The sequence below is a fragment of the Cystoisospora suis genome (assembly GCF_002600585.1).
Source record: "Cystoisospora suis strain Wien I chromosome Unknown contig_683, whole genome shotgun sequence".
Lineage (NCBI taxonomy): Eukaryota > Apicomplexa > Conoidasida > Eucoccidiorida > Sarcocystidae > Cystoisospora > Cystoisospora suis.
Window position 1 is genome coordinate 20,129 of NW_027153484.1, and position 16,249 is coordinate 36,377.

General features: G+C 47.6%; 1 protein-coding gene across 1 annotated transcript in view; it reads left to right on the top strand.

Annotated features, from left to right (window-relative positions):
* Positions 1-15,914, top strand: part of CSUI_001718 (dynein heavy chain family protein) — a gene marked incomplete at both ends in the record, with an annotated part of 35,741 nt that extends 19,827 nt beyond the window's left edge. Inside the window, 18 exons of the mRNA XM_068061923.1 lie at positions 616-790; positions 1,277-1,516; positions 1,936-2,185; positions 2,606-2,835; positions 3,451-3,714; positions 4,258-4,512; positions 5,340-5,475; positions 5,970-6,181; positions 6,778-7,059; positions 7,655-7,842; positions 8,491-8,689; positions 9,503-9,741; positions 10,317-11,010; positions 11,448-11,615; positions 12,311-12,605; positions 13,553-14,058; positions 14,830-15,033; positions 15,707-15,914. Of these exons, the coding sequence (XP_067926101.1) occupies positions 616-790; positions 1,277-1,516; positions 1,936-2,185; positions 2,606-2,835; positions 3,451-3,714; positions 4,258-4,512; positions 5,340-5,475; positions 5,970-6,181; positions 6,778-7,059; positions 7,655-7,842; positions 8,491-8,689; positions 9,503-9,741; positions 10,317-11,010; positions 11,448-11,615; positions 12,311-12,605; positions 13,553-14,058; positions 14,830-15,033; positions 15,707-15,913 (4,744 nt within the window). The remainder of the gene's footprint in view (positions 1-615; positions 791-1,276; positions 1,517-1,935; positions 2,186-2,605; positions 2,836-3,450; positions 3,715-4,257; positions 4,513-5,339; positions 5,476-5,969; positions 6,182-6,777; positions 7,060-7,654; positions 7,843-8,490; positions 8,690-9,502; positions 9,742-10,316; positions 11,011-11,447; positions 11,616-12,310; positions 12,606-13,552; positions 14,059-14,829; positions 15,034-15,706) is intronic.
* Positions 15,915-16,249: the final 335 nt, after the last annotated feature.

Consider the following 16,249-nt stretch of genomic DNA (forward strand, 5'->3'; position numbering starts at 1 on the left):
TCTCTAGTGAACTAGCAGTGAGCCCCAGCGTCTTGCGTGTGCATCCCAAAGCCGCTTTCAAATGCCATAGCGCCTATATGTAAATCTTTCGGTACACCGTCATCCGATCAATACAAGCACATCTGAACAGCCGAATGCACACGGGTCTGCGTCGGTACATGAATCTATTGTTTTTCAGCGCGACGTTGCTGTTGCGTACTTGCTTCTTGTGACCACGTTTGGCGGGTTGTGCGCGGTGTGTGCCAGCCGCGTTGACAGGCATACTAGCGTCTTGCGCATGTGTAGCAAAGGGGTATACGTAGGCTATGGGTTGTAAGGGGTACTCGTGCCAAGTGTGTTGTGTGGGTTCTCGCGCTGACGGTTGTTGATCTACTAAGCCGATGGTATACAGCGTCGCTCCTTTCTCCCTCGTGGTTTGTCACCTCTCCGAACTCATCTAATCCACTGTCTGTTCAGTCTGCGGCATTCAGGGTGGCCATACCAATGCCTGTCGGGAACATACTCGGTAGCCCCAGTCAGAGTATTCGCTGTCTACCCATGGACCTCTAATTTCGTGGGAAATGATGGGCAGACAGCTATACTCAAAGTGAATGAATGTCTTCGCTCGATACTCAGGTCCGAACTGCCCGACAATCTGAAAGCCCTCTTCAGGCCTGCAACCATGATTGTACCAGATATGGTCATGATCTGCGAGAACATGCTCATTTCAGAGGGTTTTGTTGAAGCTAGGATCCTAGCAAGAAAAATGACTGTGCTCTACACGCTCGCCAAGGCTCAGCTTTCTAAGCAGGTACGTCATCCGAACGCTGAAAAAGACAAAACGGTTCTGTGAGCTCGCTATCTTGCAGAGACTGGCCTTGAAAAGGTTCATACCAGACTAACCCCGCGGCTATTTCATTTTTTTTCATGAGTGTGAGCTGCTTTAAAGAGTTTTCCAAGCCAACGAACTTACTGTAGCTACCTGCGACGAGCTCTTGAATCAGATGCGGAGTGGAGGTCACTCGGGGGTCAGAGGCTAGACGTGAGGGGAAAGGAAACCCTGAAACTTTCTGAGGACAGTTGAGGTGTACAGACAGGGGGGCGGGACAGAGACAACTCGATTGCTCAAGTGTAGACAGCATGAAAAATCGTTAGCTCCTGGCTCCCCTCACAATAATTCGGTTCACATCCGTTCGCCGCGGAGGGGCCTAGACATTTTCTGTCTGAAACTCTAACACCGTATGAGTGTTTCCACGAGAAATTAGTATTCCTGTACGGTTCTCCATGTGTTCTCCAGTATTTCTACGACTTCGCTCTGAGAGCGCTCAAAGCGGCGCTAGTGACTGCAGGTGCTCTCCGCAGTGCTGCACTTGACGTCCCAGAAGAGCTGATTCTGATGAGGGCCCTTCGAGATATGAACATCCCAAAGCTTGTGCGCCAGGACGTACCGCTTTTTCTTGGGTTGCTTGGAGATTTGTTTCCGGGTGTCCAGTGCCCCGCTGCTGGTCGCAGCGAGCTCAAAGCCGCCATTGAAGAGGTAGCTATTCACGTGGGGCCTCCCATGAAACTGTGAGGAACGTGATGTACTCCGGCGTGGATAACGCTCTGTGATTGTCTGGATGGGATAATTCGNNAACTAACACAAGTAAATAACATAAGTTGAGAAGAGAGGTAGTATACAGCCTGGAGGCTCTGGGGGAAGCATTTATATGAGTCTTTAGAAAAGTGTAGCTGGCGTTGTACAGACGCTGTGTCGAGGAGAACCGTTATTACACATTATCTGTACACGGATGTGCGCTCTGTACATGTCCATCCAGTCGCCGCATGGCCGTATACAACCCTGGGGGATACGCACAAACCAACAGCAGCCTGCATCCATGCGCGAGGCCTCTCTCTGAGAGAGGCCCTTGCAGGTCTCGCTTGACATTGCTGTCTTTTGCCATCCCTTCTGTACAGGAGTATACCGCGAAAGGCTACCGATCCAAGTACACAGACCTCTTTGAGCTTCAAGTAGACAAGACCGTACAGCTATACGACACCATGAACACTCGACACTCGACAATGATTGTTGGGCCAACTGGCGGTGGGAAGACGGTCATCATTCAGACACTAGCTGCAGCCCAGAAGGCTGCCTTCGACCAGACTGTTAAGCTGCATGTCATCAACCCCAAGGCGCAGACAACCAATGAACTATACGGAGTCCTTGGTAAGAGTCCCATGCAGATTCCACACTTGGGGCTTGCATTTTGGTTCCATACTCTCAGGAGTCTGGGCAGATACCAGTAGTGTCCCTTTCGACAGCCTAGCGCTCCGTCTGTGAGCTGATATAGTTTTTCGCCATCAACCAGCCGCGGCGGGGTCCCCTCAACTGGCTAGCAAAAAACCAAGGGAATGCCTTCTACTGTGTGATGGTGGGAGTGTCGAAAGACACCCGCCTACAAAATGACTGTGTTCCATAGGTTCAGGAGGAATTCGAGAGTTATTCGGGCGGATTTGAATAGACGCTTTTTGGCTTTAGGTGGACCCATACATGGCATGTTGAGTAATCAAGACGGGGAGTGTCTGGAGTGAGAATGTGAAAAGAGCCACATATTCATTTTGTCCCTGCTTTCTCTGTTTCAAACAGACCCTGTATCGCGTGACTGGACAGATGGACTTCTCTCGAAGATCTTCCGTGAAATCAATCAGCCTTTGCCTCAAAACGGGAAAGATGAAAGAAGATATATCATCTTTGATGGAGATGTAGATGCAGTGTGGGTAGAGAATATGAACTCTGTTATGGATGACAACCGCCTTCTCACTCTCTCCAATGGTGAACGTATACGCCTGGAGCGTCATTGTGCCCTCCTCTTTGAAGTAAGTTCCTGTTGGAATAGACACGGAGATGCATGACGTCTAAGCCTAAGGTCCCCTTACGCGGTCTGGTGCGCCGCCATGTCTTTTGAACCTATGCGGTGGACCGTCAATGGAAAGCCAAACAGTCGAGCAGAATGAACCATCCCTTTTTATCTTGATTCCTAGCTAGCACATGCCCAAGCTGCTGTTATACCTTGGAGGGAAACACTAGAGTGCATGACAAATGTATTCGAGCCAACTCCGAGGCTCTGGGAGATGTAGACTTCACTATACCGTGGCACTCGAGTGACCCCTTCCGAGGTACCTGGAGATTTACGGCCTTTGTTTTGCTTAGGTGGCTCTTGGCGGAAGAAACCAGCCATTCTAGGGGTGCAGCGTTAGAATTTTTTCATGGATGAAGTTGTCTACTAGTATCTGTTTGCAAATGTACTCCGCCACTCTGATGTAAGAAGAAAACAAACACGCAGTTACACCCATCAAATATGCACACCCAGGAATGAGAATGACGTCAAACACCTAGTGAAGTGCGCCTTTTCAGGGCCTCGGGAACAGGCCACAACCCTGATCGCTTGATCCGGCTGGTTCATGCGTATCTGGCCTGCGGTGTACATGCAGGTCGACGACTTGCAATACGCCTCTCCAGCTACCATCTCTCGATGCGGTATGGTGTACGTCGACCAGAGAAACCTGGGTGTAGGGCCACATTATGATCGCTGGGCGAGAATGAAAAGCAGCACCTCAGAATCTCTTCTCGAGACTCTGAATTATCTCTTCGACAAATACGTTCATCCAAGTCTTGACTTCATCCTCAAAATCAAACGACCTCCAGAGCTCGGCGCTCCCCCTGTTCAGTCTCTAACACGCACGGACTTGAATATGGTCAGTATAGCTTTTTCTCCACTATAACCTTCACCGTGTCTTCGTGGTGTCTATAAGTTCCCTCAGTCCCCTGGGGGCGGTCGGGTAGCCTTCTACGACAACGATACCAGGCTGTTTTTCCTAGGAACCATAAGAGAGACAGACAAGCTTGCGGGTCTTTTTCACCCAACCTGCTAAGTGGTGTCTTACTGTTATGCGCACAGAGTCGCACATATGAGCTTACGCGGTCTTTTTCATACATCTCTGAGGGCACTCTCAGCCTGTCGCGTCTTGACTTGCTCCAGCGTGTCTTGTATCTTACACTACCGCGAGAGAGGCTAACGTGTGTGTAGCGTACTGCCAGGATGGCTGTCTGATTTGAGTGTAGAGTAAAGAAAACAAACACATCAGATATCTAACCAGTCTTCCTTGAGATTGCAGGGCCCCTCTATGCATGGTGATGTTATCTGGTTAATTTGGCTAGCAATTCGGAGTGACCTTCTTTCTTCAGTATCCTACGTTGTCCGTTGTTCGGTATCTCCTATCATTCTTGCCTTCTTGTAGGTCCAACAATTGTGTCATATTGTGGATATGATGATTCCTGAAAACGCTGTGGTTCAAGACATTCCCGGAGATCACCTTGAGAGCGTCTTTGTCTTTGCACTTGTCTGGTCATTCGGGGCCACACTAGCGGGAGAAGACTGGCCCAGGTTCGACAGCTTCCTGAGAAAAATTGCGAATAAAGCTCTGCCTCGCGAAAGCTTGTATGACTGCAACTTTGACCTCGCTTCTGGAAAGTGGGTAACGTGGGAATCTCAAGTGAGTGAGTATTCTTGGCTGGTTATGATGTCATTACACCTCATTCCTCCTTGATAGATTTCTTCCCGGAAACCGTGCATCTATCGAGGACACTTTGTATCTTTGAAGCGTGTATAGATCATACCCTGTGGTTCTTGCAGCTGCAAGAGAGGAGCTGCACAAAATAGATGACGGATGCGCTATACCAATGTTTCTGTTTGGTGGAAGAAGTCCGCATTAGTCTGTGAAGTTACAAGGCATGTGGGCTCATACCAGGCGGTTGTTCGCCTCGTACAAGGCATGTCCAACGCAGAGTTTAGAACTCTCTGCTGAGGGACTTCGAACTAACCAAGGAAAAGTGAATCACTCTACGGAGGTGAAGGAACATCTCCCTTCTTCGGGCAGAGGGCGCGCTCTTGCCTCCGAGGGGATGGTTCCTGGATGAGGAGGACGTCGTTGAAAAGTTTGACCAGGTGTTGAGTCAGTGGACGTGCCTCTTAGACAGATGGAGTGAAAAGTCTCCCGAGTGTAGAGTGCAAGTAAACATTACACAAACCAGCTCGAGAATCTCAATTGTATATGAGAATAGTGCTTACCTCAGTATATCGACACTTCCTTTGCAGGAAGAGCGGGGGGAACAGCTGGCTGCAAGCACTCCTGTTACGTGCAAGGAGCAGGGATTGAGATTAAACATATTTTTCTTTTAAACAACCTATTATTCTTTCAATATTTTTAAATATTGAAATAAATACTGAAATATTGAAAGCATAATAGGTTGTTTAAAAGAAAAATATGTCTAATCTCAAGCCTTGCTTCTTTGCTTCGACTATGCGGACCACATGTGCCAGGTACAAGAGTACCAACCCCCCACAGATGTTGAATTCACAAGCATCTTTGTTCCGACTGAAGATACGGAGCGTTATTCGACGCTGTTGAACGGTCTTGGGAAGTTGTCCCTCCCGGTTCTCTTCGTAGGAGACTCAGGTAAATCATGCCAGTGCTACTTGAGTTTAGAGACCTCTAGGGGGCTCTGAGCAGAGTGCTTCTCGCTATCTAGATACTTGGACGCGCTCCCTATCTGGAGGCCTGTGCGGTTGTCATGTCTCGACTATCCTTTGCACCGGCGCTCAATGAAAAACCGGGAGAGAAGCCTATAGTTCACGCCTGATTGCGTGTGCTTCTGCGTCATAGCTGACCGTATACCAAGCATTTCTCAGTCAGAACTTCTTTGTGGAACAAGCGATCGTACATCCATCTGCACGAGTAACTGTCTATGCATTTATCTATCCAACTATAATCTGTCTGTTTATCTAGGTGACCCGCGGCTCCATTGCCCAGGTACTCGGTGTTAATTGCGTTTTGACTGAGCTTGGGTACCAACGGACTTGCAGTTACCCAGGAACGCCGGTGTGCGACCAAGGAAAGCGTCTTGTGATCGTCTCTACTTTTGGCGTCGGTTTTGTTCCGCCCCATTATAGGAACGGCAAAATCCATGCAGATTCAGAACTGGCTCTCTTCACTTGACCCACAGAAGTACGTGCACATACAGATCAATCTTTCTAGCCGCACTACATCTCTCGATCTACAACGCACCATCGAGGACAATATCGACAAGCGCACAGGAAGGATCTTCGGCCCACCTTCTGGGAAAGCTATGAAGGTGTTTATTGACGATTTGAACATGCCTAAGGTCAGCTCATAAGAACTCCCTGTTTCGTGTACTGTTGCCCGCTTTCCACTCGAGACTGTCTTTCTCGCCATGCAGGGTGTACAGCATCTTCCCGTTCTAGAGAGGGCTAGTCCTTACAAGTTAGGCTCAGACCGCATACAGATACAAAGCGCCGCGAGCGACGCACCTTCTGTCATGCACCTTGTTCTCTGTTAGTCAAGCCTTAGCTGTATTTTTCCAAGAGGATAACTGGCTCTCTATAGAGTTGTATAGGTGTGCCTAAGTGCAGCTAGATCAGTACATGCGTTCACAACCTCTAGTCTAGACACCCTTGAAGAAAGTCATGTACATACAGGATGTGTATGTATGCTGTTGTCTCTTGTTGAGGCTACCCAACCTCAAGTATTCCACAATCGTATCATAGTTGCACTTCATTTCTCGAGTGTATCCCGTTCATCTCTAGCTTCATCTTCCCACATTGAGGAGAGGAAGGGGAAAGCATTTATCTGAGTTTCTCGTGTATGTGAATGCGTAGAGATGCTCGCGGGACTCCACATATCCGCACATCATGACTGCCGTCTGCGGTAGACATGCACGATGTGTCATTGCGTCTTCAGGTAGATACATACGGGACTCAGCAACCTCTTGCTCTTCTGAAGTTTGTCATGGAGCGCATGCTAATGTATGAACGAGGAGGAGATCTCAACAAGATTATCTTGAAGGATATCAGTTTCCTCGCTGCTATGAATCCTCCAAGGACAGGAGCAAACCCTATTGACCCACGTGTCGTTTCACTCTTTTCTTGCTTCAACGTCAACTTCCCCTCTAGAGCATCGGTTGACCGCATCTACTCCTGGATACTAACATACAAATTCAGAGACTTCCCAGATGTCGTGCAGGTAAGGACAGGAGAAAAGAAGCGAAGAGAGAGGCTTCTCAAACCTCCCTTTCTTTCTTCCTTTCTCCCAGGAGAGCGGTGGTTTTGGGGGAGCAGCAGCGGCCGCTGCTTGTTGGAGCTTTTCTTCCCTGAAATGGCCAGCGGCTGATTTATTTCTGAAGTGTGAGTTTGAATAAGATAACCAACTACTTGCTGGTCACTTGCTGAGGCGAGGCAGCTGCGTATAGACGGGTTGTTAGGTGTCTGCTGTTGCACAGAGTGTCTGTAAAATTGTTTCGTTGCCAGTCAAAATCTCCGTATTCATCAAGGATATGTGAAAGTAGGCATGTGTGTTGCAACATTTATGCTGGTTAATTTATCACCTTTTACTACACGACTGCCTTTTCCTGCTATTGCTCTTTTTCGTTCTCCGCGAGCATAGTGCATCCGCCCCTCACCCGTAATAGAGTGGTCGCCACTTCAAGCGTCGCTTCTGCGAAGGTGATACCTACGACAGACCTTCGCATATCTCACGCGGACCTCATGGAGCGAAATGAAGCCTCGTATCTGATAGAACCCATCGAGGAGGTTAATGGTCCATGACTCTTGCTTCGCAGGCAGTGGCGAAAGAGCTTCCACGGGCAACAATGCACCTGTATGAAGGGATTGTCGCAAAGATGACTAGAACACCAACCAAGTTCCATTATATATTCAACATGCGTGATCTATCTAGAGTCTATCAGGGGCTCTGGCAAGCCAAACAACAGGCAATTTCTGATGGAAATGCTCTTGTTCGCTTCTGGAGGTACGTGCCCTGGCATTCGTGCATATAGAGCTCTTCATGTCTCTCGACACGAGATGAACCTCGCGCGAAAACATAAGCAGAGCACTGGTCTTATGATCATGAATCGGGCTCACACAAGTGCCGTCTTGCAAAACACGTAGATGTTAAACACACAAAAGCTCACTATCGGTTGGTGTCCCAGCGTAGACACACACCGCTGCACTGTTCCCGAATCTCGTTACTACCATACACCCGTCTTTTTACCCTCTGGACGGGATAAGAGAACCTGTCCTAAGGGATGATCTCTTGTTTCTGTCAACGACTAAACCCGGTCTCTCCGCTTGCGATTTCCCATGCGTGGATCTAGAACACGTTCGCGCCAGGGGCGGTGCATGCACACCGTTCGAACAGCTCAGTCGAGCTATGTCTATACTGTTACAACTGTTACTACTCAGTTGGAAAGTCCACAAACGCAGATGACCATACAACTGTTCCCACGCAGCAGATGACTAAGTTCCAAGAATTATTTCTGTGAGAGAAGTATCTCATGAAGTATTCGGACAACATGGTGGCCTGCTGCTACACTCAGAGGTTCGATTGCCCCTTTCGTAGTCTTATATACGTCATTTTGATACGCGCGCTTTCCTGCTGAGTTTCCACTGTGCCCAGACACGAGTGCCTCAGGGTGTTCCAAGATCGCCTTATAGACGAGCAAGAAAAGCAATATGTGGATGAGCAGCTTATTGGAAAGATTATGCAAGAACAGTTTCCTGACCACGCCGAAGTCGCCGCTAAGAACCCCATTCTCTGGGGGGACTTCAAGAATGCTCTCAACATCCTTCAACTGTCCGAAAACCCGGCTACCGAAGTAGGTTGTTTGCTGGATCATGTAAATGTAAAACACAAGCAGATGTGAAAGTCGTCTTCTTTCTGTACTCCTCCAAAAACTCTCTATCATTGTCTCCGCTCTCTTCCTTGAGGAAGCGCTCTCCGGCAGGCAGCTTTACCCTCATATGCACTGTCTAGCCCGAGCAGTGCCTTTCATTTGAGCTGGACACAAATAAGGTGCCTTACGCCTTCTTCTTGTAACGGAGTAAGATAGTGTTCCTCACAACTATCTGTACATAGTAAAGCAGACAGAAGCCTGTCGAATCACAAGTATATAGACCCAAAAAGAGAGGCAAGTCTTGAGGAGAAGGAGTGAAATCATTTTGAAGACATAGACGCAGAAGGGGTAATGTAAATAATACTCGAGGACCTTAAACTTGATTGTGTTGGTACAACAACTGCGTACCAAGCACGGCAATTACCTCCTTGGTTACTCCTCCTACAGACTGCTACACATTCCTGGGTTTTGTTCCTTATCCTCTAGTTTCTTCTCAACGGGTGGGTTACGGTGCCTATGAAGACATTTCTCGGACGCGGCTGAACCGAGTGACGTTTACCGCTTCTCCGTCTTACGATACCTGGGTTAAGTATGCTATACCACGACACGTTTCAGCGAAACGGCAAATACCTTAGGATACCCCATTCCTACAACCCAGGGAGATGCATGCATAGTAACAGGAGCCATAGCAGCCAATGATAACGCCTGCCATAAATGAGTATGAAAATCCCGGGGTATTATTGATTGACTTCATGATTTTTCTCTCTCCATCTCTTTCTCGTCTTGTTTGTGCAGGAACGCACCTATGAGGACTTGAGTAACATCGAGGTTCTTTCTCCTCTTCTTGAAGAGTTGATCGATAGCTACAATATGGAGAATACAGCAGTCATGCATATCGTGATGTTCGAGGATGCTATTTCTCACCTTGTTCGGATTCATCGCGTCATTCGCATGGCTCGAGGCAATGCTCTTCTCATCGGTACCGGGGGCTCAGGAAAACGGAGCCTCACGCAACTAGCTACATATATTGCCGGGTAATAAACATAAACACAAGTAGAAAGTCTTGAGTTTCCTCCTAACCTGGTTTTCGTCTTCTTCGTTTCGGGCTCGTGTCCCTCCTCTGTGACTTGAGGTCATCGCCGCCTGGACTGCAGCGAGGTGCACGGGTCGCTTATAAAGTAGAGTAGGATAGAGTAGGAGAAAAACACTCTTGCTAGCCGGTCGGCTTCTCTTATTCTTCTTGGTGGCCATCCAGCTATCTGCATGGCATGACCAGCTGAACCGAGGGGACCGGGTGATGCATTTGCTCGGCAAAAAAAAAACTGCTTGTCCGTTGTTATTCATTACCTCATAGCGACTCCCCGGTGTGCATGTCAAGTATGATCCCTTTCCAGTAGAGGATCCACAAAAAGCCACCCGAATGTGTCTTTCATACAGGTATGAGAAAACGGGTAACACATAAAATAGACGTGTATAATTCTTTGTCCTCTTCTTCGAAACGCAGTACCTGTCTACCTTCTCTTCAATTCGAAATGAGAAAGGAAGACTCGCACTGTTTTTTCTGAGACAGTGATGATGCCGTGTCTACCTTCATCTCTGCTTTTCACAGGTACAAGCTGTCCCAGCTGACTCCTACTCGAAACTACGGAGAAGCGGAGTTCAAGGATGATCTGAGAGAGTTGATCAAAGGAGCTGTAAAGAGCCCACATTCATTCCTGTTCTCTGACTCGGATGTGATTGAAGAGAGTTTTCTCGAGAGTATTAACAATCTTCTCACTATCGGGACGGTTCCAGCGCTATTTGCAGAAGATCAGAAAGAAGCTGTAGTAGGGCAAATTCGAGCTCAAGCTCAGGCACAAGGAGTTCTAGAGGATGCCCTTTGGAGTTATGCGCTAAGCCGTGCTAGAGCTAACCTACATATCATTCTTGCTATGTCCCCTGCTGGAGATACCCTACGTGCTCGCTGTCGAAGCTTTCCAGGACTAGTCTCATGTACAAACATTGATTGGTTCTATCCATGGCCGCGTGATGCTCTTCGTGAGGTCGCTAAAAGTTTTCTGAAAGAGCAAGATTTACCTGACGATCTTCGAGAAGATATCGAGATGTATGTCGTGGATGTACATCTTAGTATAACAAAGACATATTCTCCAGAATTCGAGAGAAAACTCAACAGGAAAAACTTCGCAACTCCAAAGAACTATATTGACTTTCTTCAAAGTTATGCTCATACCTTAGAGGCCAAAAGAAGCGATATGGACGCCTTGTCAGATCGCCTTGAGGGTGGACTTCAAAAAATGCAAAGTGTAAGTAAGGGTTGGAAGATCTCATTAAACACATTCTGTGTCGGAAAATAACTCCTCACCTCCATCCCCAGTTGCCCCAGAAGGTTCGGGCCCCGGTGTCCTGTCTTACAAGACAACAGAATATGATGAAGAGCTCCCAGTACACAAGGTTACAGCATCGCACTCTACTCTGTGAGACGCTACGTAGGTCTCACCTGACTTCATGCATAGAATCCCCTGCCCACATAGCTTTCTTAGCAGATTCAAATTGCGTTCACGCTCTAGCGAACGGGAGGGCTTCCCCTCCCTCCGCCTGGGTTGGGATGGAGTAGGAGATTCTATCTAAAAGCCGAGGCTCACGGCTTTCCATACTCTGCTGCCGTTATATGGTAAGAGATATCTATGGAAAGTTGTTGCTTAACCGGCTCTCTTCATTTAGTTCGTGGATACGTATGTAGGCTACAGAAGCGGTCAAGCTGATGAATCGGGAGCTTGCAGAGAAGAAGATTATCATGGATGAAAGAAGGCGCACAGTTGAAAATCTGATTAACGACATAGAGGAAAAGAGTGGAAAAGCCAATAAGAGGCAAGAAGAAGCTACTGCAGCAGCTCAGCAGATTTCTGAGGTAATGCCGGACTTCTTTTCGTACCATCTCGTCTTAGACGTCAACCGCTTCTACAAGACCCGCGTTTTCTAATTCTCCTTCTTCTGTCCACTTCCTCTCACACGCATACAAGGTCTTTGAATAGCACATAGGCGACATGTCCAAAAGGCTTATAAGCTACTGCTGGCGAGGCTACTGAAGCTTTGCCGTGTACTGCTAAGATTGCAGGATGCCCATCGCTGTACCCGGGTAGCATATCGTACAGAATGAATATACATGGCGATTTCCAAGACTGCCTGGAAAACTCAGACAAAGCAAAGAGAAAATGTAGCTTAGATACCAGGCTCTCCGGGCACCCGAAAGTCTGTCTTTAAAGTTTCACTTTTCCACATTAGCTGCCTTACGCGTCTTGCGACCAACGCAAGAGATTTTCTGAAAGTCTTGGATGTAAGTAAACGGATCCGTACGTAGACACAGGCTTTCTTCGGCAGCTGGCTGCTTTAGTAGAGCAGTCTCAAATACTCTTGAAGATGCGGAGATGATGAGATAGACACAGTAGAATACAGTACTAGTAGACCTGTCAATCAAGGTTCGACACGTGCTTGGTTGGTCATTTTCATGATTCTGAAGACGTCTAGTTGCCAAAATATTCCCCAACAATGCAGGACAATAGCTATGGAACGCCAGCTTTGTGAACGGACACCGCATGCGTACAGGACCAAGTCATCATCACCCGGGAAAAGCAGTCCGCGGACGAAGCCCTAGCAGCGGCAATCCCCGCATTAGAAGCTGCGGCGCGAGCACTTGAGAATCTCGACAAGAAGGACATTACAGAGATTAAGGCGTTCTCCACTCCTCCGAAGCCGGTCATGTATGTATGCATGTGTGTCGTCGTGCTAAGGCCACTGGGGAAAGAGAATGAAGCAGATGGATGGAACGGGGCCAAGGCAATGCTGAATGATGTTAACTTTCTTAAATCGCTTCTTGAATATCCTAAAGACAACATCACAGGTTAGCTTGCAGGTGTATGTACAGCCACGGTGGATGTAGATACTCAACTGAGACAACGTCACATCTTGTAACGAGGAACACAATTTTTCTGCCTCTGCAGAGAGGATGCTATTGTTCTGTGAATATGAAGACACGCATTTCTTTTTCCTTGGCCTCCACAATTGCTACGACTGCATTTGTATATGCTCTGAGAGCGCTTAGAGACCTTTGCTCGAGGAGTGTGCTGCCTCGACAGCCCATGTGTTTCTTCCCTTTTTTAAGGGCTATACGGCTGTTTACGGACCTTGATGCAGTGAGGGGGTTATACGGATTCTTGTACAGCTCGTAACCACTTGACTCCTCAGCCAAAGGTGAATTATAGTTGGGTGGGCGTAAGGGTCAGCGTAGTCAGGGGAATGTATCTGTCCGGACGCGCATGCTTTCTGTGGGCCTAAAAAGAAAGTAAGGATATCCCTGGACGGTTGCTTAGACTAGTCGGCCAGTTCTTACGTACACCACGAGGCCAGGCTATCCGCCACGAGCAACGGATAGCTTCTCTGATGCTTTGTTGTGTCACCTCTGTAGCTTGTACCACACACTTCTTCGCACACCCTGCGGTCATCTATGATTCAGAGCTCTTTATTTGAGAAACCTTTATCAACCCCTAACGTCTCACTTTATGCACTCGGTGTACAGCTTGACAAGGCAAACACCCGTTTTTCGCTGCTTTTGCAGATGCCATTTCAGTTTCACATCAATGTCCTATCTTCATCAGACAGTTTCATTATCTTTCTCTCTTCTAGAGTTCTTTTTGCGCTAGGAATCTCATGATATCTCCACTTCCTCCTGGGACTAGCCCCTCTCTGCCATACCATTTCTAAACCTGTCTGTCTCTCCCCTTACACTACGAGCCACACCGTTCGTTCGGCCAGCTGGCCTCTTCTTGATTTCTTCTATCTGCTATTTAGATAAGCAAGTGAAGAAGATTTTGGAGTACTTCAACAAAGAGCCAGAGAGTTTCACAGGTGACAAGATGGCGAAGATTTCCAAGGCAGGCAACGGCCTTCTTACTTGGGTTAAGGCTATGATGGAATATCATAACGTAGCTAAGGGCGTTGAGCCTAAGAGACGTCTAGTAGAGGAACTCTCGTTGAAGAAAGAGAAAGCTGAGAGAGACTTGGAGAAAATCAATGCGGAGCTGGTCCAACTGAAAGAACAGATCTCGACCCTTCAGCATGACCAAGCAGAACAAGCAGCCAAACTTCATGAAATTCAACAAGAGGCTGCTATCATGGAACGACGTCTTACCTCAGCATGTCAACTTATTGAGGGTCTGGAATCGGAGCGTGTTCGATGGACTGAAGATTTAAAAGCATGCGGTGCAAGAAGAGAGAACCTAGTTGGAAACTGCCTCATTGGATGCGCTTTTCTCTCTTATGCTGGTCCATTCACCTTCGAATTCAGACAGCAAATGGTATTACATCTCTGAAAATCGCTTCTGTTTCTCTTAGATAGGTGTCGAGCTATACAGAGAAGAAAAGATCCATTTCACCCCCTTGTCTCGTCAGCAACACGTCAGCTTCCGCACTGAGAAAACAGCCACAAGATACTGCTCAGTGAGATCAACCTGCTCCTGCTATAGAAGGTTCAAGGGGCGGAAAGAGTATGACCTGCTACACCAGTCATAAATTCATGTCGTCGGGTGCGGGAAAGTTGGTAGGGCTTTCATTTGTCATGCATATAACACTTCTTAATGTAGCACTTTCTTTAGCTAAAAAGATCGATATGGCCGGACGGTTAGTTAGACCCTGTCTAGCCTTCTGTGTCGCGACGGAGTACAGGAATGACACGTAGAGAGGCTGATGACCGTTCAGGAACAGGTGCCTGCCTACTTCGCTTCGATTTGCTTTTCCGGGTACCCTGCTCATCGCAGTCAAGGTTACATCAGCGGGTCTAGCGATTTTCACCAAAAATCAGACCGTATCTCTTGTATTCGTGCTTCCTGTGAACTATGAAAATTCAGCAATGGAGTATCTTCGATGGGACTTTCGCTAGCTCTCTAACGTGCCAGCTGGTCTGTTCTTGGGTGCTACAGTGCCTGCGTTGTCAAAGAGAGGAAAGACTGCCTCTAAGGCTCTTTCTCCGGTTTCTGTATAGCATGTCACCTTCAGTTGGGTCTGTATCTGTACTGTTCTCTCTCTCTCTCTCTGTGTCTGTTTTGCTGCCGACTGTGCCCCTACTACAGGTTTACGAGGACTGGGCAAAGGATGTTCAGAGAAGAGAAATTCCAGTTGCCGAGCATTTTCGCTTAGAAGACCTTTTGACTAGCGATAGCGAGATTGCTCGATGGAATGGCGAAGGACTTCCAGCTGACGAAATGTCGATACAAAACGGCATACTAACGACTTGCTCTTCCAAGTGGCCTCTGTGCATTGACCCTCAGATGCAGGTCCGAATCGAAACATCCGCCTAGCTATTGTCAAACGCTAACTACCACCTGAAGTGAAGTTCAATGTCACTTGCGTTACGTCTCTTGTCCAGCTTGCTGTGCTATCATAAGCAACCTACCAGACAGGAGTACTTTCGTACATCAATAGATCCAGTCAGTTATGTCTTAACGAGAGCATTCTTCAGGCCCCTTCTAAAGAAGAGATTTACATAATTTATAGCCCATCCCAGGGAGAAGCCCTACAACCAAACCTGTCTTCAATATTGCCTGAGGCATGCTGAATCTATTCTTGGACGCAGACGCACCCAGACCTCTCAAGTTTCGTTGCCCTGTTGCAACATTCGCCTTCCCTCTGACCTCCCCTGCTATACTTTTCATGCTAACCAGCTCCTGTTCCCGATCATCGCTCCCTGAGTTCATTAACCGGCTGTCTTCGCAACTCCGGATATGAGGGAACACTTCTACCAGATCGAAAGAGGACGTTTGTCAGAAAATTGGTTGCTCTTGCCTCGGAAATATGAGGAGACTGATTCTAACAATGCTTCATGCCGTTGTAGCGAGGTCATGGAACGAAGCACTCCCTTATCCTATTAGTTTTACTCTGAATGTGTGAAAGCTTGTGAGTGTTTTACTAGCCCCGCATACTTGGGAGTACGTTGTTTCTCTCTCTCAGGCGGTCAGTTGGATAAAGAGCCACGAAGATGCGAATGGACTGGTCATTAAGTCTTTCAGCGATGATTATCTTAAGAGATTGGAGCTGGCTATTCAATATGGAAAACCTTTTCTTTTCGAGAATGTTGAAGAGGAACTCGATCCCCTCATTGATCCTCTTTTGGAGAAAGCTATCACAACTGCGAACGGGCAGAAAATGATTCTTCTCGGTAAGGTACTTCGGTTTTTCTGATCTACAGATGCTGTATTAGCTGGCGTGTCTTTACATCCATTGACACCTCTGGACCTTCTCTATATACACCTCTGTTCCCGTACACATATAGTTAGGGAAGAGTAAGTGCCTAAAGAGAAGAAAATAGGATCAAGCCTCTAAACCTGGGCGACTCGACAAGTTGTGGACGTGAGGAAATGGTGAAGAATCGGGATGTCTCTCTTTCTTTTGAGACAAGGAATGGCTTCCTGAGAGACGCGAACTCGTTCTTGTGTTGCAATTGATTCCCTCATCACCGCTCTCAAGCACCCATAATCATCAGTTGCTGCGATT